At 37.7% G+C, this 24,216-nt stretch overlaps 1 protein-coding gene across 1 annotated transcript; it reads left to right on the top strand.

Moving 5' to 3' along the window:
- The first annotated feature begins 5,926 nt into the window (after window positions 1–5,926).
- On the top strand, window positions 5,927–19,413 carry LOC150080874 (uncharacterized). The gene is made up of 2 exons (XM_090381510.1): window positions 5,927–5,963; window positions 18,376–19,413. Exon 2 carries the CDS (start codon window positions 18,388–18,390, stop codon window positions 19,411–19,413), a length of 1,026 nt encoding a protein of 341 aa, XP_090237636.1. The 5' UTR covers window positions 5,927–5,963; window positions 18,376–18,387.
- The last annotated feature ends 4,803 nt before the right edge of the window (window positions 19,414–24,216 follow it).

Consider the following 24,216-nt stretch of genomic DNA (forward strand, 5'->3'; position numbering starts at 1 on the left):
CAGCTGCTGTATTGTGGTCGGCAGACAACTGCGAAGCCGAACTGCCCTTTCTCTGCTCTTTAACCGAATTCTGAACTAGAGTTAGATCTGAAGAATTAGGCAGCCAGGGTAGATGTTGTAAATCTTGGGAACGTTCTTCAAATCATTCAGTTACAATTTTTGCATGGTAGATAGTTGTGTTCTCGTCTTGAAAGAATATGTCGCAATCTGGGTAAAAAATGAGGCATTGCAGGGTGAAGTTGGTCTGATACGACGGAAAGAGGCATTCATTGGAGGTAACAGGATCTTCTAAAGGTATGAGGGTACCAACAGAATATACTATGATACCACCTCCAGTCGCTTGTAGTGGGCATGAGACAGTCTGGATGCATGGCTCTTCATGAAGCTCACGCCGCACTTTCACCAAAAACAGTGTAAATCGAGACTCTCGTCAGAATACATATTTTTTTACAGAAAGAAGTGGCTTTCGTGTGGGAACATCAAATTTCAGAATCTTCGACAACTCCCAACCCATAGCTCGGTTGGATTTTTTTTTTTTTTGCCTAAATTGAATTTTTCACTTATTTGTCGAATATTGGACCTTCACTGGTTCACTTCTGACTCGCAATTCGCTTTAAATTTCTGCGGTCTCGTTTTTGGAGTACTGGCTATCCTCCACAATCCCTCCCTTTAAAGCTGCATCCTCCTCTTTCGTCTTCCATTCATTGTATACTTTTGAGATGGTTGCTTTCGACACACACACCAGTGATTTCCTTTGTTTTCTCAATTTGGCTCATGCGAAACGTGCTCCAACAACAACACCTTCCTGAAAATCGGAAAGATCACCTGTCTTCTTCCTGACCGCATTGACTAAGAAGCCCTAGGAAAGTATGTAGTATTGATCACAAGTTCCTTGATCTGATATCAAGGAACTTGTGTCATGCCATGTGACCATTCACATTTACACCTGCAGTACTTTTAATTATCATTTGATGCCAATTGCAAAAGTTTTCTAATTTTCACCATCATATTTAAATTCTGCATTCGCTAATTCTGAGTAGCGCCATGTTTCTTTAATATCCTTATAATGTCCGCATTTGATAACTTAACCAATACGTAAAATTCGCGAAATTTATTTGCTATGCTCATAGCATTTCAGTTTAAAAGTATTCTACAGGAATGGCTCTGTAAAAAGTCACTTCTGTTAGCAAGCACAGACCATGTTGTGAAAAAAACTTGCTTTAGCGTACAAGCAAGTAAATGCGAGTCTGATTTTGCTCTAAGTAACTAAGACAGTCCATATATTTTCTTGTTCGCAATACCCGCAATTTCACTTTCTTGTGATCATGACCCTCGTCGAAAAGCCCCGTCCGCTTCAGGGAAGTAGCAAAATTCCTTAGCCTCTTAATATTTCAGAGGATTCTTAATGTTTTTATGCATTAATAATATCAGTTTTAAAGTATTAAAAGGATATATTCACTATGTATCTATTTGGTCTCGTAGCATTTAAATTGGTTCGATGTATTTTCAGGTCGGGCTTGGGGTCCATGGATTCCCGATTCCGTGGTGCATTGGATCACTGATCTTGTCTACGAGAGAGTGGAATACAATTAATCGATTTGTATAGTTATCCAACTACGGAGAGTATCAGCACCGAAGTGTTCTGCAAGACACCATAGAGGTCATTCTTCCATTTTTAAACAAATTTTCTTGTTCCATAAGTGTTTGCTTCCCAACACACCTTTAATCCCTTACACCTTGCTTTCCACGCTACTGCATGTCCAAATAGAACCTTTTTTTAAAACTTTATTATAAGAATCAATCAATTTTGTCTCCTTGTGGCTGCCGTTAAACTACTAGTCTGTATATCCCTCCTCAAACTAGCAATTTTCTGACCCACCTAAAACACTCTTGATAACATCAGTAAATATTCTTGCATCCTCCCCTTCAGTTTAAAAGTATTTTACTGGGATGGTCTTTTAAAAAAAGTCTCTTCTGTTAACAAGCACAGACTATGCTGGGAAAAAAATTGCCTTAAAGCGACTGGCTAGATCGTTGTGATGGTGCTACTTTAACACCTATGCCTAGCGGTATGGTACGACTCGCATATCTATTTATTACTGTAGGTGTGCAAGTCTGCGCGAGTAGCGCAGTGGTTTTAATCACTGTCCTCTCCACATCGAGTGGAAAAGGCTCCGATTTCGAATACGGTCAATGATACGAGGAAGTTTTATGGGCTTTTTTAAGGTCCGTAGTCTAACGAAGGACCCTTATAATGTCACTCGGTTGTCTGTCTGTCCGTCCGTCTGTCACAGCATTGTATCTCTGAACCACACAACCTATTGACTTGAAATTTTGCATGGGTTTGTACATTATGTGGGCAAACATAACGCCATATTGATCGTTGTTGACAAAAATTTGTCTGAGAAATGGGGACTAAAATGTGGGGGAGACAAAAATGTTGTCCACAACCTATAGCTTATTATACACCGCTGGAAAAAGCTCAACGAGTAGGTTTTAAATATATTTTTAAAATTTAAAATAGCGGCGCCAGACATGAAAATGTGAGTAATTTTCGTGAATCCCCCCCCCTCTATTTCCATTTTAGCTCCATAATGGAGCTAAAATGGAAATAGAGGGGGGGTCACGAAAATTTAATTAAATTTTTAGCTCCACAATGGAGCTAAAAATTTAAAAATCACATTAACTATGCGTTATTCGATGCTTATCAAGGGAAAACTATTCCGATTGAAATCTATCATTTACTTTTTGTGTTAAAATTAAAAAAACAATTTTTTATTGCACTTCGATAGCGCGCTTTGTACTAAGTAACTCTCTTTTTGGTGATAGAAAGGTTGCTAAATAGTTAGTTAATAATTCTATAAAGTTCATTTATAAATTTTGCGACGAGAAGTATTTTTTAACAATTTTCAAAGCTGGAGTTGTCCTGGCAAGGAGGTATTCAGAGAGCCAGTGTTGAGGCGAAGGTGGTGGGGAGGCGCCTGTGCGGAGTCTTGAACGGCCCTCACCCGCCAGTCGCTTCTTCCCCAAGACTTTAATCGCTTCTCCAGGTAGAAGTCGGAGTCGCTTCTCACACCCATGTAATTCACAACAACTGGAAAGACTCAAATAGACAACGTTTTCGTTAGTTCCTCAGTTTTAGACCAAGCCTGGGTACTAGAAACTTTTTCAGTTACCATAAAGTTCTCTATTTGAGGTACTACACTAACGACCATTCGTGACTACGGACCCTTCATCCTGAGTGCTCGGCACTCAGTAGTTGACCGATGTATTTATTATTATTATTTTTTTCATTCCGTGGCTGAGTTAGTTGGTCTCACTTGGAAATCAAGTTCCCCACTCCCCAGCAATTTGGGTTTTACTGACCAAACAACACACAAAATTTATGGATTTAATAGATATCTGCAGATAAGATAGCTCTCGGGCGCCCTTTATATGACAGTTTTTTTTGTAGGCATGCAGTCTCCATGGCTTAGCCTGGACACTTCATTCACCATAGAGACCACTTCCCTCACAACGAAGATATCTGTCATGGCCGCATTTAATAAGTATTTTCACCTCCTTCCTAAGTACACCTCCTTCCTTCGATTCAGGAAAGATCGTTTCCGGTTTATTTATATTTCTTGGGGCAATGTGGCCTTGCACCTTATTTTTGTCCTGAGATTTTTCTAGTACTATGATGGATAGTAAAAATACTTTTTGGCAACCTTCGGAATTGTTTCCGAGAATATTACCGATGAATTGCAAAAGTGAATCCGTAACCACGTGAACGTGGGCGCTGCAATGAAGATCTGGCAATTCAATTATTTTAATAACATTGTTAATATGGTCCCACTTCGCATTTCCAAAGTTGTGTGGTATTGAAACTTCCCGGTGTAGATATATCACAAACAATCAATCGCAGTATGGTCCAAGAGGAAAATGCTTGTTTCTTTCTAAAAATATTGTAATCCGTGGAAAAGATGAGATTAAGCCTTGCATTCTCTCTCTGGTGTTGATATGGCAGGCCGTATGCTGATATGAAAAATAATTTCTTGTGATGGCATTCCTTGCGTCAGGTCCTACTGTGGCTTCCAAAACATTGAAATTAAACTGAACAGATTCCGTCCAAACAATCGAAAAATTTACACGTTATTTGCAGGGTTATCGGAGTATTGATCTCCGAGAGTGCACTTGCAAGTTTATCAATAAGGTCTTTATCAACTGAAGGTGGTATGTACACTACTAGGTCCTTTGACCTGGGGTTTGAGACATGCACACTTTCAGTGTTAGAAAAACTTTGTAGGAGTAATTTATGCAATTTTTTTTGCAGAATTATAGCGACATTTCAACCCCCAGGGATACCAAAATAGTTGGGTGTCACACTTCTGAGTCGTATATATGATTATGAATCTCTGTGATATCAACATCCAAGCTGGAACCCTTTTTACTGAAGTTGGGAAGATCTTTTGCCATACTTCTGCAGTTCTGATAGTATACGTCAATAATTGTGTGAGTAGCCTTTTCGTTTATCTGTGGAATACCTATTGCGTCTAGTACCAAAATGGAATTACTGATTGTTAGTTCCTATACTGTGACCTATTTATTCCAGTTTATTTGTCTGCTGGTAATAGTATAAGATCTAGTTATTACCCCTAGAGGCCATATATTTCGGAACTGAAGACAATAGCTTCATCTGTACTGATAAGGTAACACTATCGAGGCATATGAATGGAATTTTTAGTTCACTGTAAAATCTTCAACAAGGAGGTTTAACTCGGGTGTAAATATCTTTAGGCTTAGTGGTGGGATCAAGACAGGTTAGGAAGCATCTCGTCTTTCTTGGGATTGTACCTATGTTGCTTTTGAGGTGTTCAACAAATGAGACAACAGATTCTCAGTGTTGTTGTAGTTCAGGTGCAAAACACCACTTATCAACACCGCAAATTACATATGAGGTCTTACGTGGGTTATATTCCCCTCAGGGGAATTAAAGAATTATTTACGTCAGTTTAAATGTACCTGTTAATACATTTCATTAGCATTTTGTTTGTTATTCGACAAAAAAAAAAAAAAAGATTATACTTATATAATAAATTATTTAATTAGTTTTTATATATGTTTAGTATATTATGCCCATAAACTCGTTCCCGTTATATACGGCAGGCCAGAGCAATAATTGTTCTGATCTTTTGTTAGTTTGCTTCAGATGATCATACGAAAAGGCCAAATTGAAGTCAAAATTTAAAATAGAGCTTAATCATGCCGATAACGAATATCTCACGCGACTGTACTGACCTTGTATACATATAAAAGAAAGAAAACAGGACTGAGATTTGACATTAATATGAAATACGAAACAGCGTTACTTCAGATTTGCAGTTGGAGAGGAATTACTACATATAACAAATATATTTTCAGAACGCGTGGTTTTTGTGAGCCCAGAGCAATAACAGCGTTGATAACACCGCATTCAATCCATCGTGTGTGTGTGCTTGCGCGCGTTGCAAACTTAATACCCCCAATGCACCCCAACTGTCCTATGGAAGTCAATCCCTCAAACACAGGTACTTCTTAATGCAACTTGTAGTTCCAGGTCTTCATTAAACTTTGACAGCATGGGCTCTAAACGGGCATATTTCAAAATGAATCTGCAAACACCATTATAAAGGACGTTATAAATGATCCTAGGAGACTAGAATTCTTATGCAAGTTTCTTGTGCTAATCAGATGACTAAATTGCAGTAGAAGTTTTAAAAAACGTAATCTCTGCCGATAATGAACGAGTCACGTGACACGGAGCAGCGTCTTGTTTTGTACTGTGACCGAGCACGTGCTGTTATTTCATAGCCGCTAGCATTTGAACGGGAGACGAGATTACTAGGTGTTCCCCACTCCCACGTGGTATTCATCTGCAGACGGGTGAAGTAAAGAAATACGTCGAGAAAGTAGAGGAGGCCAGAAGAATTTGCTGTAACGTTCAGGTAAAGTGTTTCTATTATATTTAATTTGGTTTCTATGATATTACTGTTGTGTGTTGGTCAAATTATTAGCAGTTTAATTCAAATTATTATCTCTTAAATGCTATATTGTACTCAATGAAATAATAATAATGATAAATAGACAAACATTTTCTTACCTATTTTACATGTTCTGAAAAAACAAAACAAAAAGCAGTGAAACCTGCACAATTGCCAGACGAAAATTTCGTAACTGCTTTTCTACGAATGTTTTCTTAATAAATAGATTAAAAAAAAAAAAAAAAAACCTTTAAGGCTAATAGTAAGTAATCTTTAACATGAAATAGGCAAAAAGAAATAATTTTGCTGCACTGGGCCAGACATGGCATGGTTTGTTTTCTTAGTGACCAGACAGGACAGGACACAAATAAAATAAAAGGTTACTTATAAATTATATCTTAGCGCTGAAAGATAAGTTAAAGCCCACGAGGAAATTAAATTTTCAAGCGTGCGCTCTATTCAGCTCCCAGAATACTAATTGATGACTCGTGCTTTGTGGGATATCTGCAGATTTACTTATCACAAGTGAAAGTTTTTTGAAGGGCATCGAAAAGACCGTTTTGGAATTGCCCTCCAGCAAAACGGGACAACACCCAAATGCTGATTATCGCCATTCTTTGGACTTTGGCATAGAATTTTGTAGTAGCAAAAAAAGCGAAAGTGTGAATAAAACTGTTTTGGTAAATGTAGATTTAAATAAAATTTAAACATTTGAAAAATAAAATAAAATAAATAAATAATAATAAAAACTATATTCGAAATGATCACATTATTTATTGGAACTAAGGTTGCCCGGTGTCTGATTTTGATCGGACAGTCTGGTATAAATAAGTTTAATAATAGAGCCATAATAAATAAGTTTTATTATCCCTCTATACGTTTGATTTTAGTTCTATTCAGTTTTCATTGCAGTTGTTTTTTCAAGTTTTAATAAATGTTGCTGTTTTGGTAAAACGATATTCTCTAATTTTTAATTTTCTCACATAATCGAATTTCAACCTTTTTCAATGAAATATCAGTTTTCATGAACATGTCAATATGTGTAGGATATAAGGTTGTGTATGTTTTTTAAATTATTATTATTTTTTAAATATACCTCTTGATTGTTTAGATGCGAAAGATGATTTCTCTAAAAAAAAATGGTTGCGCAATCAAATTTAAATTACAAGTTGTAAATTTGAATAAATTTTCAATTTGTTTACATTAGTATTTTATAATCTATCCTTTTCCAGTAAGATTTTTTTGTTGTTGTTATTTTGCCAAGCTTTCCTTCTGTGTGTACCCTGTATTTTTATTGAAACAACCAACAAGCCTATCTTCTCTCCACTAATAAATAAATAAATTTTCTGTTTATATTCCGGGACGACCAAACGGTCAGAGAAGTTCACAAGATAGATAGAATACAAGAAACAGCACCGTATTCAGTAGTCACGGGCTTGAACCACGGTCACTCAAGGCACGTGTACTTATGTACCCGCGCGCCTGACCACTAGGCTACGGCGGGCTCTAGACATGAATGCGCCTAACTAGAAGTTGCGGGTGAGCACATGGCTGAGGCTAGCGTTTGTTGCGCCTGAGGAAAAAACCTTGCAACGCCTAATTCACTTTGTTGCTCCTGATTCATATCGTATCATAACGAAGTTCAAAAAACTTCGTTATGATACCATATGAATTAGGCGCCGTTACAAGGTTCAACAAACGCTAACCTCAGCCCTGCGTTTACCCGCAACTTCTGGTTATGCGCATTCACGTTTATTAATTGAGAGAAGACAGGCTTGTTGGATGTTTCAATAAAAATACTGGGCACAGGAGGAAAGCTTGGCAAAACAACAAGAAAAAAAAAAAAAAAAAAAAATCCCAACTAATAAACGGGAATGCGCATAACCAGAAGTTGCGAGTAAACGCAGGGCTGAGGCTAGCGTTTGTTGAGCCTGAGGCAAAACGTTGTAACGGCGCCTAATTCATATCGTATCATAACAGCAATGCAGTAGCGCAACTAACAGCGCCTATTTTAGGCGGCACCTGTAGCAAGTGCCTCTCTTGCGCACCCCTAGCGCTGGCCCTGGTTAAACGAAATCGAAAGCTGCGGATATATGAAACACCAAAAGCTGTCCGATTTTTCTGAGGTCACCTGGCGACCCTAATTGGAACAGGTTCTGTTACCTTTGCAATCTCTATTCCCTCTTGCTTATCAAAGGTGGAGCTATGAAACAAGTACGATATCCATAAATTAAGACTAAAGCTCGTGCAGAAAGAAAATTGTCATTTTAAAACAATATTGCCTCAACCGACAACTAATAAAATAAAAACCAAGAGTTTATTCAAACAAAACGATATAATTTAAAATTAAACAGTGCTAAAAAGTTTTAATTATATATTTTTATTTCGATATTTTCTTTGTTTTTATTCTATTAGTTTGTTTAACCCACGCTCGAGCCCTCTTCTCTAAAATTGTCATTATTAAATGTTTAAAATTAGAAATACAAAATATAAAAAAAAAATGCGACTACTTAATTAACACTTACTATTTCAAATAATAGTTGTCGATTTTCCTCTGATTTTAGTTATTTAAATTTGTACATGAGATGGAATGGTTCTTATACAAAATTTTATAAGTGAACATATCATCATCAGTCATTTTCAATCCACTGCAGGATGAAGGCTTCTCCAGCAACTTTCTACTTCCTTCTGTTTTGTGCAATGGCCATCCATTTACTACCCACAAACTCATGAATTTCATCTATCCATCTCCGCCGTTGTCTTCCAGGTTTCCTTCTAGCTCCTCTTGGGTACCATTCTGATATACAGTGAACATATACTGTATCTATATTGGGTTTTCCTTTTCGTGGGATGAAGACAATAAAATAAAATACCTTTTCATATAGCGACTAACTCGGTCACGGCGTGAAACAAAAGGGAAAAAAAAAAAAAAAATCACTATAAGTGTTTTTCGCCGTTTGGTGAGAAACGAACCGAAAGCTGGAACTTCTACGAATTCTTATATTTTCTTATCTGCCAATGATTCTTCTGTAGTTATTATTATAATAAATATATTTTATTTGCGATATGAAAATAAATATATTGTATTGGTTAAATCAGCAATTTCAGTGAAAATGGTCAAACAGAATATGAACAGTGTTCTTAGATTATGTTATATTTTATTTCGACAGAAAATCCTTCGAAATTCATGCGAATATCAAAATACACGTAACGTAAATCAGTATAAAGAGTTTTTCAACAGTTCTTTACAGGAACAATTATTTTTATTCCATGAAAGGGACATAGGATATAATACTTGTTAAAGGGAGGGAGTGGATCGAGCTCAAAAATGTTGGAAATCACTGATTTAGTAGTTGAGGACTAATTTCACTGCCATGGTAGTTTTAACAACTAAAATGTGTGTTCAATACCTAATTCTTAAGGTAAATTTTACGTTTTCTTCTTTGCTAGCAAGCAGTGAAGTGTAAAATTTTCAAGTAATTATACTTATGACACCTCCATATCAGCATGGAGGCGTAGTAATAGTACTACTATTGAAAAAATGATCCAAGGAAGTAAGCTTATGTAGCACCACCTAAAAAAAAATAAATAAATAAAAAAAACAATAAATACATCAAATTTAATAAATTAAAATATAAAATAAAGTAGTCAGTGCCGTCTTCCTTCATTTCATCTACCTATTTCTTTCAGGAGTGTTTATACAATACAGTCCTAAATTTAAATAAGCTTCCAAATAAGTGAGGTACAGGTAATACAAGGTACTTAAAACGATTACTCATGGCCAGAATACTAAAATCTATCCCTAAACAGGTGCGACTTTATTCCAACAGCCAATCACCGTTTGATCAAAGGAAAATTCGAGGATGTGTCGCTAGTCTCGCGTTTGGGGAATTCTGGGGTTTAATCCCGATGGAGTCTTGAGAAATTCTTCGGCCCGTGAATTTGCAAATTGCCCCCCCCCCGAATTCACAAATTCATTTATTGAGGAGGAGGAGGGAAGACATGAATTTTTACAATTCAGAGAATGTAGTAGCCTCGCAGCTACTAAATAGTAACACGACCAGTAGCGTAGCTACGCTTTTTCGGGCCCGGAGGCAAAGAATATGTTCGGGCCCCTACTTAAATAATGAAAGTTGCAAAAAGAGAGGACAGCCAAAGATGTCTGGCCCGGAGGCAATTGCCTTGCCTGCCTATATGGTAGCTACGCCACTGAACACGACATGGGTTGCTGCTTGCGAATCACGAAATATGTACAAACTGAAAATAACTTAAGTTTCATTAGTGCTGTGATGAGCTGAATTTTTGTCTGCCGAAGTTCATAACTTGGTATATTTTATGATGTTCTAGTGGGTGTTTATAATTACTGTTAAACGAAAAAATTCTTTGAATTTGTTTCCTTTCTTAAAATAGGCAAACTTTACTAATTTTGGGTCGAGAAAAACGAATATGACTTCAGAAATTTTTTTATTAGCTCTAGTTTTTGAGAAACAGTACTTTCGCTATTGTCTAAGAATATAGTAATTTCAGTAGTAGTTGTAGCGAAAAGTAAGCCGACCGGGCTAGCCAGGTGGGTAAAGTGCTTGCGTAGCAACCCAAAGGTCGCGGGTTCGAATCCCGCCACAGAAGCCGATTATCCAACAACTAACCAAAAAAAAGTGAAAAGTAATGTTAAAACAATCTCATATTTACATTTTCTTGATACAACATAAATCACAGTTGTTTTTCATTAAAACTTAAAAAAAACAAGAAAACTGCACACGGATTGAAAGTACATTCTCAAAATGTGACCTATTCGCGACAGCGCCTTCTTGTCGCTTGCATCTCTTGTTACTGTCCAACAGTAGTCAGCAAGCATAGAAGCATTCCACCTACCTTGATATCTTCTTTTCATTGCTGAAATGTCTTAGGGGAATCGCTCACCGTGCTCGTAACTCATTGCACCACAGTTGTCAGGGAAGAAGTCCAGATAAGAGTCGAGAAAGTAGATTTTCAGTGACATGTTGTAGCCTAATTGATGATACTCTTCTAGAAGGTTGTTCACAGTCTCAACATAGTTTGCAGCTCTTCGGTTTCCCAGGAAGTCATGCACAACACTTTTAAAGGCTTCCCAAGCTGCGTTCTCATTACCCTGGAGGACTCGGTCAAAGTTTTCATCCTTTAAAAGTTTACGAATTTGCAGACCAAGAAAGATTCCTTCCTTAACCTTAGCATCACTCAAGAGTGGAAATTGTCCTCTCAGGTACTTGAAAGCTTCTCCATCCTGATTCATCCCCTTAACAAAGTTCTTCATGAGTCCCAGAGTGATGTGTAAAGGAGACAGAATTTTGCTTCGATCAACCAGAGGAATGTGCTGGACATTTTTTTCCCGGGGCGCAGATTTTTCCTTAGAGGCCAGACTTTTCTCTTGTACCACTCACACAGGAAACAGCAGTACTTTGTATATCCCAACTGCATACCCAGAAGTATTGCAATCACCTTCAGGTCTCCATCGATCTTCCAAGTATAAAGACCATCTGTAAGGTGGTCTTTGTACTTCATTGCTTCCAGAATTAATTTCATATTCTCATATGTACCCTTCATGTGGACAAAATTTCAAATTATTATATTAGGGCCACCCATTATTTCTAATATATACCCATATATGTTCTTTGGTCGATTTGCCTGTTTGCTGGACGAAAAAACCCCAGTTTCCGGAGGAAAAAACCTTGCTATCTACGCCTGAAACCGACTAACTCAGCCACGGAGTGAAAAAAGAAAGCCTATTAAAGTTCATCGCGTCATCGACTGGATTCGGACCTGGGCCTTTTTCACCCGGTGTGGGTAGGACGGTGACGATACCACTGTGCTACACGCGCAAACCCTTCATGTGGACATAAAGTATGTTCGTGTCAGACGGGACCTGGGATTTCTCCCATCTCCGCGTGTGTTTCGCTGTATCATGTGGACAAGGTATGTTCGTGTCAGACGGCACCTGGAATTTCTCCCATCTCCGCCGTATCATGTGAACAGCATGGCCTAGAGGAATTGAAGGAAGAGCGTTGCCATTGTGGAGCAAAATAGCTTTTAAATTTAGTTTTTATGAGTCTATGAATAGCCTCCAGTCCTGTGGGGTTGTGCTTCACATTCAAAGCTGTCATCAAACCATTGACATCACAGCAGGCAACAAGGTTGTTTTCACTTTTAAAATATGGAGTCAAAGCATTCTGCCTGCTCCTACACAGACACCTTGACATTTGGTTGCAAAACATTCCACTGTTGGAGCCGTGATCCCAGAAGCTCTGCTTTATCTTTCGATAGATCTAGGTCTCGAATTAGATAACTTAGTTCGCCTTCAGTGATACTGTTTGACTCAGGTTCTGGAGGGTGAGGTAGTACAGCCAGACCATCCCCATGTGTCACTGGTCGATAGCTGACGGGATGTTGGGGTTCCGTCAATTCCACAGTCCACTTCCATTTTTTGACATGCCATGCTGAAGAGGAGGCACTGTGTAGAAATAAGTCATTTACATGATTTGAAGGTAATGCCTAAGAATCAAATTCTAATGAATTTATTTTTTTAATTTTCAGTAAATATATTAATAATATTTGTTTTTTCAAGTCTTTCAAAAACCAGAATGTATACGCAATTCACCTAAAAAAAATCCAGGGGTATACGGCGTATACCCTCCACTACAGCCCTGGTCCAGCCTCATCCCAACTGGCATCTGGAATGCAAAGCCAAGCCTCTTTGTTAGTGGAGACCACAAATGCTTTAAAGTTTCTGTGGAGAACAAACCAACCAAACTTGTGTTGCATGTTTACCTTTATGAATAGGCAGTGAAGAAACTACCTTATCGCTAGGACTCCCAACGCAGGGGATTAAGTTGGGGAGGGGCCTGGATGTAAAGTGTAAGGTGTGTTATTGTCATACGGCACCAGGGGTTTCCCCCATCTCCGCGTTGCTTTCATTGTGGGTGAACCAGCTCGCTAGGAAATGCCAGAGATTTAAAAGTGTGAGGGACTTGTCCATGTGTAGTGTCGTGTACCGTTGTTCATCTGGTCATTTAGCCGCTAGACCCCTGCTGAGGCCCAACGTTGCCCACTTACGCCCCTTGGGGGCAGACCAGGAACCCAGTAGATTCAGTTTTACTCTGGCAGGTCCTGTCGCTTACTTTCCTGAGATTTCAGCGGCTAGGACCTAAAAAAAAAAAAAAAAAAAAAAATATATATATATATATATATATATATATATATATATATATATATATATATATATATATATATATAGTTTGATTGTTTAAACTACTTCAATTTTCTGATATTTATTTTCTATATAGGAATTAATGTGTATACGGAACAGGATATTTAAAAAAAAAAAACTAATAATAAATAAAAAAAATCCGTTAGGTTAGTGACGATGCACACACATATATATACACATGTCACATGTACAATTACATATGCGTTGGCGTGGGGGTATGATCGCTAAGGTTGTTATGCCGAATTATGGGCTCAAAGGATTTTTGGCACGTAAATTTTTGTTGTGTGGGGCTTTCGTTAGTGTAAAGATCGAGGTGGGGAGACAGAAGACTGGGGGGTGAGAGACAGAAATATGGGACCAATAGGGTAGGTAGCCCCAGTTTTCAGTGAGGCATGCCCATGCTCCACCAGAGTAGAAGATGGGGACCTGGATGGTTGGTTTTGGATTGTGACTCTCGCAGGAGCCCAGAATTTGTAATGAAGGTATTTTCAAGTTGAACAATGCAACCATCAACCGCGCCAAATGTTGGAAAATAGTTTGAGGTATTTGCCCTGGCCAGCCTAAACTAAAGATCCCAGTCCCTGTGAGCATCTATGGCAGTGGTTTTCAACCGGGGTGCCGTGTAATTTGGGTTTAAGTTACTTAAAGTTATTATTTTGAAATTTATATATTTATTTCATTATAAAAAGGGTAGTACAATATCCATTGTACCGTATTTTTTTAATTTTGTGGCGATCTATGATTGATCTTTATTTAGTACCTCTATATAAAGAATAAAATTATTATATATAAGTATATATTAAAAGGTTGAAAAACCACTGTGTTAGGTATTTCATTTGGCCTAGGGGTGCCGTGAAAAAATTACTGGGACAGTAAAGGCGCCGTGAACCGAAAAAGGGTGGGAACCTCTGATCTATGGGATGAAGTGGAAAGGCATATTTGCCGGCACAGTTCTCTACCAGCACAGATCGTTTAAAAGCAGTACAGAATTTTTTTTTTTTTTTTTCAATGTTGGGGGAAGAAATTTGGATGAAACTTCCTGTAGACTGGGAGGCAAATCCACATCTTGGTTGCCATGTGTGTGAACACCGAATACATACAATGAATTTTTATTTTTATTTATTTTACACGCCCTATACTTTGTTGCGTGAAGAACAGGGTGTAAATTTTCGAACATTTTAATTTCAAGCTCAGTAATAGAGGACGAAAAAAACAACAAAACTTTTATTCCGTTCGTGTGAAAAGCATGCTTACTGTCTTACCCAGTCATTCTAGAATATTTTTACTGTTTCTTTATCAAAAGAATGCGAACTTTGGAATCGCTTCCTGTAAGTGTAATGATTACGGTTTGGATGTTGCTGACATGGCATTTTTTTTTCTTCTGGGAAGTCCAGACGATTGCTGAATGTTAAAGGCTGATATTAGGGCATTTTAATAACTTATAATCCTCTTTCAGTAATTTCAGAACTTTGCACTTTCAAAAAAAAATTTAAACTTTAGTTTAAAAATTTTAGTTAAAAGTTTTTAAATTGAAGTAACATTTTTAAAAAATTACTTAAAAATTAAAGTGAAAAATTTTGGTTCAAATGCCTGTGCATAAATTCTCTAAAGAAGCTTTTGTCTGTCTTCTGCTGAATGCTTTTAATCTTTTGTAAGATGGCAGGTGCACAAGCTGATCTGTACGGAAAAGAAGTACTGAATTTAATCGCACAATAGCAAGCTGTACATTTTTCTGTACCATCCTCCATTGTACATTAGTCGGCACGATACATCGTTGCCTGCCACTCAATTGGAGAAGTCTGTAACTGAAGGAATTCTTTAGTGGCTCTTCAGTCAGATCTTGGGGGAAGTAGTCCCTCCTCGAGTTGATTATCATGCTATGTCATTATTACTGGTTTAATTTTTTTTTATTTTTATTTACTTGTAATCCAAGGATGGCCAACTTTTTGCTTACGCAGCACAAAGCAAAATCATCGCACAAACATTTATTTGAGCTTTTGAAATAACAGTATTGTACTCAGATCTGAAAATTTTATTTTCCCCTGGATGTTATTTTTGGTTTTGAGAAATGTATATACATTTGCTTACGTTACTTAAGACTATAACACTAACAGGCAAGTGGGGATGGATTCAATACCTATTTGATCTATCGTTTCTTAACCCAGAGGAGGTCGGTGATTGTTTTCTCATAATTACAATAATTATCAAATCTTCTATTTGATACCTACACTAATGAACAAAAGTTAAGGAAAACTTTTAATATCTGAAATATCTAAATTTTCTCATACTTACCTGAAGGCGGGTAAGTAGGTCAGAGTGCAAGCACTGAGTTTCGTACACCACGTGTTCGAATCCACGAATATACAAAATAGGGTAATATTTTGAAAGCAGTAATGAAACGACAAATTAACAGCGCAAAATATGCGTGTGTGGAAGGAGCTATTTAGAAAGAAAAATTTACACTGTTTACAAGAATAAATTAATTAAATTCGCAGGACTTGCTTTTTTTTCTTTTTAGATTCAGAAGTAAAAGTTCCCCCTCCCCTCCCCTCCCCTCCCCTCCCCGTAATATAAATTGTTTCGAGTTCGATTATACACTGAACGAATTTTTAAAGGCATCTTCAACCAGGTTAAGCATAATTAGGCAAGCTCAGGATGGGGAGTGTAATTGGATGCGCCGCACCAGCGCCCCCGATCTAGGAAGCTATCAAAGTGTCAACATAAATAAACGAGGCCTTTTGCATCCAAGCCCCCAAAGTACCTTTGCATGGCCCTGAGTTTCCCAGATTTTTTTTTTTTATTTATTTTTTTTTTTTATGAAAACTATAAACGCGAGACTTGGATTTCAGGAAGTGTTAAGTGGATGGGTTGGAAGGTGAGAAGAAAAAAGTTATTTGTTGACATTAAACTCGAACTTCTGTAGATTGTAATTTTCAGGAATTACGTATGAAGGAAGGTTGTTCCCAGAAATGAGAAGTTGAATGGATAAATGAGGAAGAAGAAAGGTTGGTTCTGTGAGTTTAAAGTTGGGCAGTAAAGGGATGTTGACCAGTTGCAGCACAGACTGCTTTGAAAGAGAGAGCGGGAATCACAGAAGCTAATTCGGAACAGTGCCTATAGAATAGGTAAGCAGCAGTAACAGAATGTCTGTGGGAGAGACTGTTACAGATGAGTCATTAATTAATCTAACAGCTCTCGTTTGAATAGAATCTATAGCCTGAGAGAGGTTTTGGGGGCGCCACCCCAGATGTGGAAACAATATTCCATGGTAGGGCAGATTTGCGATTTGTAAGAGTGAACGGCTGTTTGGAAGAAAAGTAACGCCGAGAGCGAAAGAGAAAACCCAGTTTTTATATGCAGAGGAAGCAATATATATAATGCGCTTATGCCAAGAGAGATTAGAAGTCAGAGTAATTTCCATTAAAGATATACACCGATGAGCCAAAACATTATGACCAGCAAGTCGTTATGCAAATCGAAGCAACTGCAGGTGAACTTCGGCACATGCGCGGGTTGGGTCACGGTATAAAAAACACCTGATACTGAGATTAGAAGTCAGAGTAATTTCCATTAGAGATATACACCGATGAGCCAAAACATTATGACCAGCAAGTCGTTATGCAAATCGAAGCAACTGCAGGTGAACTTCGGCACATGCGCGGGTTGGGTCACGGTATAAAAAAACACCTGATACTGAGCTCCGTTAATCAGTGTTACTCTTGTTCTTCAGATGGGAAACCAGCGAACTTAAGTGAGTTTTACAAAGGCCAAATTGTAATGGCCGGATGACTGGGTGGTCAGAGCATATCCGAAACGGCACGGCTGGTGGGGCGCTTCCGGTCAGCCATGGTTAGTACCTACCGAAAGTGGTCCGAGGAGGGGAATCCCACGAACCATTGCGCTGACAATGCCCCCCGTATACACACTACTCGGACTCCCTCCAGTCATATCTGGCAGAGTAGAGGTACCAAGATTATATACTAGCTGATCCTGAAGCCTCCTGGAGAGTTACCAACAGGTTTGGTCTGGTGTACTAACTAGCGGCCGGACTGCGAACACCGTTTTAGAGCTGTACCCTCGATATGTAAGGAAGATTTGATCTCTCCATGGTATCCATCATAATCTCAAAGAACATCAATCATACTGCATGGTGGAAGAGACTGGGGAAACTGGAACTTTGTTCTGGAGACTAAACATGGGTTCCACCAGATGAATTATTCCAGCCTATAGGTTTTTCAATTTTTACAATATGCAAATCAAACCATGAACACTTGTTTGCACAGACATAACACACCAACGAAATATGGCCTAGCATGTGATGTGCTATAAAATGAACTCAATATGGCAAAGAACGAGTCCTGAATTTGTAAATTCAGCTGGAAAGCATTTCAGCTGTGGTTCCACTAATTTTTTTTTTATGTTGCGATTTTAAACGTTTCCAATAGTTCTGGACAAGATTCAGGTGTGCACACTCCTGCAGGATCCAGTTAATTATGTGTTTCACAGTTAAGTGATCACATTTTATACCAGCCAAGTCTTTAATATCACAATATTCTTTCCATTCCTTGGTGATTAAGGTTGATTAAGGGAGCCGGCTTCTTGATGATATACACTTGTTCCTCTTTCTCCTCTGTGTCGTAGGCACTGACATAGTGGGACAGAAATTTGTAGTCCAACTATGGAATCTTATGGCCACAATTATTTTCTTAATGCTGTTTTTTTCTCTACAGCAGCCATTGACTGAACACTTTAGACCTTCTCTGTGTTGTCTTTACATAGATGAACTCCATTACTGTCCATAATAATGCTCCAGTGTCACAGACACCTATGATCAACCTTTCCCATGAATAAAAAATTGCAGTGCTTCGGTTAAGTCCTTCAAGTTCTCCTCATAGATTGTCATGCCATATGACATAACATATCATGTGCTGTTGTAATGGGAACGCTAGATTTTCAGATTATTTGGTAGCGCAATGTGCAGGGAGGCCATGAGAAATTTCTTTAAGTTTAGGTGGATTGTGCTGTAAGAATAGTTAAGAAATGCTTGCATATGATATAGAAATATGAAAATTTTCTTATAATGATAACTATCTGATTTTCTTATTTAGTTCCTTTAATTTCTTTTTCCCCCCCTAGGCTGTATGCAAGATGTTTTCCTATCCGGATCAGAAAAAGGCTTCTTCCAATAACATTCAGAACGGTTTCTCTGGCTCAAACACTCGAAGTGTTCGCATGGATGTTCATCATATACTTATTACTGGTGGAGCTGGATATATTGGCTCTACCCTCGTTCCTATGCTTCTTCAAGACGGTTTTAAGGTAACGGTGTTGGATCTGTTTAACTTTGGAGTTGCACCACTGCTTTCTTATGCAAGTCATCAGGACTTGTGCCTTGTCAAGGGTGATATTCGGGACGCTTGTCTTCTTCGGAACCTTTTAGGAACAGTTGATGCTGTGATTCATTTGGCCGCAGTCGTTGGGTATCCTGCATGCGACAAAGACCCAGAAATGGCTGTAGGTGTGAATGAAAGTGGGACACAAACAATACTGAATTGTATGAAGCCCTATCAGAAGATCATATATGCTTCCACAGGCTCTTGTTATGGAGCAGTGGAAGGAATATGCACAGAAGAAACGAAGATTTCTCCTCTAACCCTCTATGGCAAAACAAAAGCAGTTGGTGAAGAGATGGTGGTGTCCAGGGGAGGTGTGGCCCTACGACTGGCCACTGTGTTCGGAATTTCTCCTCGTATGCGTTTAGACCTTTTAGTGAATGATCTGACGATGAAGGCGCTTACGCTGAGAAGTTTTGAATTGTATGAAGGCTCATTCAGACGCACATTCCTCCATGTGAAGGATGCAGCTAGAGCTTTTCTGTGTGCATTAGAAAATTATGATATCATGAAAGGAGAAGCATTCAATGTAGGAGATGAAAGCATGAATATGACAAAGTTAGAGCTAGCTTCCAAAATCCAAATCATAGTTAGCAACTGTTTAATAATTCCATCTAGTGAAGGAGAAGATAAAGATAAGAGAGACTACGAAGTTTCTTATTCAAAGATAAAAAAAATCGGGTTTAAATCTACTGTAAACATGGAACAAGGGATCAGAGAACTAGTTAAGGTATTGCCACAGATGTCTCCAATGGAAGTGTCTTTAAGTAAAAACGTTTAGGACCTAATCTCTAGTACTATTTGACTGTCCTTAAAATATCTGGACAAACCCATTCCATATTATATTTGAACGCAAGCTTTCAGCACTGTTTCACGTGGGAATTCATTTTGCATCTGATGTGTGAGAAATTTAAAGATTGCCTATAAATTAAGAATTCATTTATCTCTGTTCTTTTAAAATAACTGACTATGCATTTTCATTAAAAGAGATTCAACAGGTTAGATTTTTAACTAATATACAATTTACAATCCGAATTTACACTTATTATTCTTAATTAAACAATAATATAGTTTACACGTTTCATTCTTCACACTAGTCAGAAATCCCAATATAAAATTTCTGTTTATTGTAAGTTACAAATTTACTTTTTTTTTAATTTTTACTTTTTAAAATTTTTTTTTATTTTTATTTTTACAAATTTGCAAATTTACTTTTTTTGTGTTGGTAGCAATTTGTGTAAATCTTTTTTCTACAGTATTCTTTCTCTTTTTTATTATTTTATTTTATTATTATTATTATTATTTTCTTTAAGTGGCTGGCCAAAATGTTTTATGCAAACCCCACGACCACCATCTATATTTGTATTTAATTGATTAATTATCATAATTAATTAATTGATTAATTATCATAAATTCTTAAAACATGAACCGTTTATGCTATGGAAACTGTAACGCCGAATCTGTTTAGAACTTTTTTTTATATAAATGTTCATATAAAAAACATTTAAACATAAAAACTTTGTTATTTTTTATAAGTGCCTCCACATTCTAATTTACACCAAAAAGGCAACATTCCGTGTACGTTAATATGGAAGTACTCTACATAAAAAATCTGAGAAGACTAGCACACCGGAACAGAATTACAGAAGAAAATCTGAATTTGAATTCAGTATGAGATTAATAACAACACATCTGGCATTATATAAGCTAAGCTATCACATTACGAGAATTAGTGTGATCATTTTTCATATTTTATTTTATGATCATTATCAAAGAACTTTAAGCATTTATTTCATTTAATTATTACTTCATGTAAGGAAATGTTATGTCCTAATTAAAAATTCTTTTGCTGTATTTGAGAATTTTTCAAAGCCGATTTTGTTCTGCAGACAAAGAGCAAAAGGATAATGTGGTATTTTCAATACCACATTATCATGGTTAAGCATCACTGCTATATACTGTAATATTCCGTAGCATAAAATATACATTCACATATTTTTCTTTTTCAATCAAAATAAATTTATGTAGATGACGCTGCACCCCTTCCTTACGAAAAATCTCAAATTTTTGTAGCTTTCTGGTCAATTTATTGAAAACTGTCTCATTATGTAAGCTATTCTTTTAGACCATCGCTTAAAATGAATCCCCCCTCAAGCTCAGCTTTGCTAGGCTAGAAATTAAAGAAAACAAAAAACACTGTTTACTCGGCATTACCCTACATATCGAAGATATGTCATCCATGCTGTGAGTTAAGTAAATATTCTTTAAATTTTTTAATTACTTCAGATTTCAGCAGTTTTTCAACTATTTTCGAGTAACAGAATATTTTGGAATGAATTGAGGTAGAATGCCATATATATATACACTGGTGTTCAAAGAAAGTGCATCACCTAGGAATTTCACATTTCTAACTCTTTTTCGCAATGATATGTTACATTAATGACTAGCATCACAAACAGAAATATAAACGAAAGATATTTATTAATATTTAAGGCAAGGCAAAGTAATATTTATCAGGTGCTCTTAAAATATTCCAAAATGAGCATTTGCAACCTTTATACAACAGTTTTGATAAACACGACAATCATGGCTGAAATTATCAGAAGTCCTCAATTTGCTTCAGTTTATAATTTTAATGGAAAACAAAATGAAAAGTTCACCACGTGCAAACTGATATTTAGCTGAACCGCCTCTGGCCCTGATGACAGCAACACACCACCATCCAGGCATTGACAAGATCAATTTCTAAAGAATCAACTGATAGCTCGTGGTTCCAAACACGAATTATGGCTTCCTGAAGTTCACGAAGGGTCTTTGGTTTCTTTCTTTCTTTCTGGCAACTGCAGATTCCACACGATGCCAACAGTTCTTCATAGGATTCAGGTCCCGGCTGTTTCCTGGCCAGCTAAGAGTTCTTCTAACAATTTTTTCACCTGTAACAAATGTAAACACATTACTGTCGAACCTCTAATACAGAAATTAAGCTAACATAACTACAGAAGTGCCTACTTACACTTTTCGCCCGATGACAAGGAGCAGAGTCGTCCTGAAAAATGCAGTTACTTGGCAGGTTGAAATGGTCTCTAATGGTTGGCAGCAATTTGCCTTCCAATATAGCCAGGTATAAACTAGCATTTATGGAACCTTTTATAAACTGCAGGTGACCTACTCCGTGATACGAAATGCATCCCCCATATTTGGATGGTATTCTTCACTATGTCTATGGTGAATCGTTTGTCTTCCATCAGAGCCATGCAGGTTGAATTTCTTCTCATCTGAGAAAATAACTGACTTCAACTGCTCGGGGGTCCATTTGACATGCTCCTTACACCAAATTAATCGGGCCTTTTTCATTTTTTTGTGTCAGAAGGGGCTTCTTCTTAGGACAACAGGCTACAAGTCCATTTTTTAAGAGGCATCTTCTGACTTACTGCACTTGCTACTACACTGTATGTTCTTCCCATTCTCTATTCAGTTCAGACGAAGAAGCTTACGGTTTTTAAGGCATAAGCGCTTCAAAACGAGGTCCTGTTTTGGCGTAGAGACTCGTTTGCATCCGGTTCCTTTTTTCATATCAGTAGAACCAGTATTCTTGACTTTGGAAAGAAATTACTCACTGCTGACTGATTACAAGATGCTCTATAAGCAATAACGGGAAGAAGATCCTTCCTCACGTAAAGAAACAATAGCACTCTTTCTTCATGGCGTCAACTGCACGTAAGTCGCCATCCTGACACAAGCAAGGAATGGCTGCAACTCTTGCAGAGCATGCTTATATAACTGAAAGTAACAGCTGATGCAATATTACATTATCACCTACGCGTGTTAATCTTATCTGATGCAATCTGTAAAAAATATTGCCATATACTTACGTAATTCGGACGACAATTGCAATTTTAAGGGGTGATGCACTTTCTTTGAACAACAGTGTATACACACTTCTTATTTCGTTAGTTCACATGATGCCTATACCTGCAGGCATGTAAGAATCGGGACAAAATGAATTCTGAAGATTCGTTTGGGATAAAACACTCTGAAGAAGAAAAAAAAATCAAGGTATTTCTGAAAGTCATCAAAAAAAGCCAGGGTGATGTAATTTACTGTGGCTGTTCTAAGAATCCATAATACACTGCTCGTAAAAATTAAGAGAAGTAGAAAATGTGATGTAACTTGCGATGAAGTGGGACAAAATTTGGTATGATGGTATATGTAGAATAACAATGAAATGAGGAGACAGCGAGAAACTTCAGACAGGTATATGCGGAATTTATAGGAGTTGTATAAGAATTACCAAAAATGTCACATGACATCAGTAAGTCTATGATCCTCTCCAGTGGCTAAAAAGTCCTGACAATGGTGAACCATGCTTGATATTAGGGTGCCTATACAATCCTGTGGCAACAAATCCCATATTTCCACCAGCTCAGACCTTAGCTCACCAAGTGACTGAGGAGATAGCTGTCAGCGTGCAATGCGACGCCCAAGGATGTCCTACGCATGTTGGATTGGATTTAAGTCTATGCAGTTCCAGTGCTAACATACTCCTTCAGGGTCATAGATTGAACTAACACCGAGCTGGAGAATATCATGAGAAGGACAAGGACAATGATGACCAAGAGCCGCCAACATCACCCGAAATCTGCCGATTGCCCGGTGAGAAGGAGGAAGGGGCCTGATAGACCTCATTGAGCAACAGAAGACAGCGATAATTAACCTGAAAGATTACTTCCAGAAATACACAGCAGCACTCCACCAGGCCATAAGGAAGATAGACAAGCAGTATACCCACTCAACCTAAGCTAGGAGTCCCCTCAACCAGGAGGTACAAACGAAGCTATAAAGATGGGCAGAGAAGACACTCCATGGCGGACACTATCAATTTATATATGTGATCTCCATCAAGATCAAATAGATAAAATTGCTTCCAATGCATGGCTCACGAGCGGGACGCTCTTCCCTGAGACTGAAGGATTCATGCTCGCAATCCAAGACCAGGTAATCAACACCAGGAACTATAGAAAATACATCGCCAAGGAGCCCGGAGTGTTCGATGACACATGTCGACAATGCCACTCGGTGTATATTTAGTTCAGAAATATAGTTTTACATGAACGAGACAACATACATTTTTCAACATTTTCGAATTTCTCTCCTTTCAAATTCTTTTTGAGATTTGGAAATAGAAAATATTCCAATGGAGCCAAATCCAAAGAGTAGAGTGGATACTGTAACAGTCGAAACCCACAAATTATTATTATTATTATTTTAGGCTTGCCCGTAATTGAATACATTAACCCGTATTTGTGTCTGTAAATTGCGTGTGTTCTGTGGTGGTCGATTTGCCTGCTTTGCTGGACGGAAAAAACCCCAGTTTCTGGGGAAAAAAAAAAAACTTGCTATCTACGCTCGAGACTGACTAACTCAGGCACGGAGTGAAAAAAGCCCATTAAAGTTGCTCGCACCATCGACGGGATTCGAACCTGGGCCTTTTCCACCCAGTGTGGGGAGGATGGTGACAATACAACTGTGCTACACGTGCAGACAGCTGAAACCCACAAAAAAAAAAAAAAAAAAAAAAAAAACA

The sequence above is a fragment of the Mastigoproctus giganteus genome, chromosome 9 (genome assembly GCF_048544385.1).
Source record: "Mastigoproctus giganteus isolate SK-2022 chromosome 9, ASM4854438v1, whole genome shotgun sequence".
Lineage (NCBI taxonomy): Eukaryota > Metazoa > Arthropoda > Arachnida > Uropygi > Thelyphonidae > Mastigoproctus > Mastigoproctus giganteus.

Coding starts and splice junctions, on each gene's coding strand:
- LOC150080874 (XM_090381510.1), top strand. CDS start 18,388: ATGTTTTCCTATCCGGATCAGAAAAAGGCTTCTTCCAATAACATTCAG.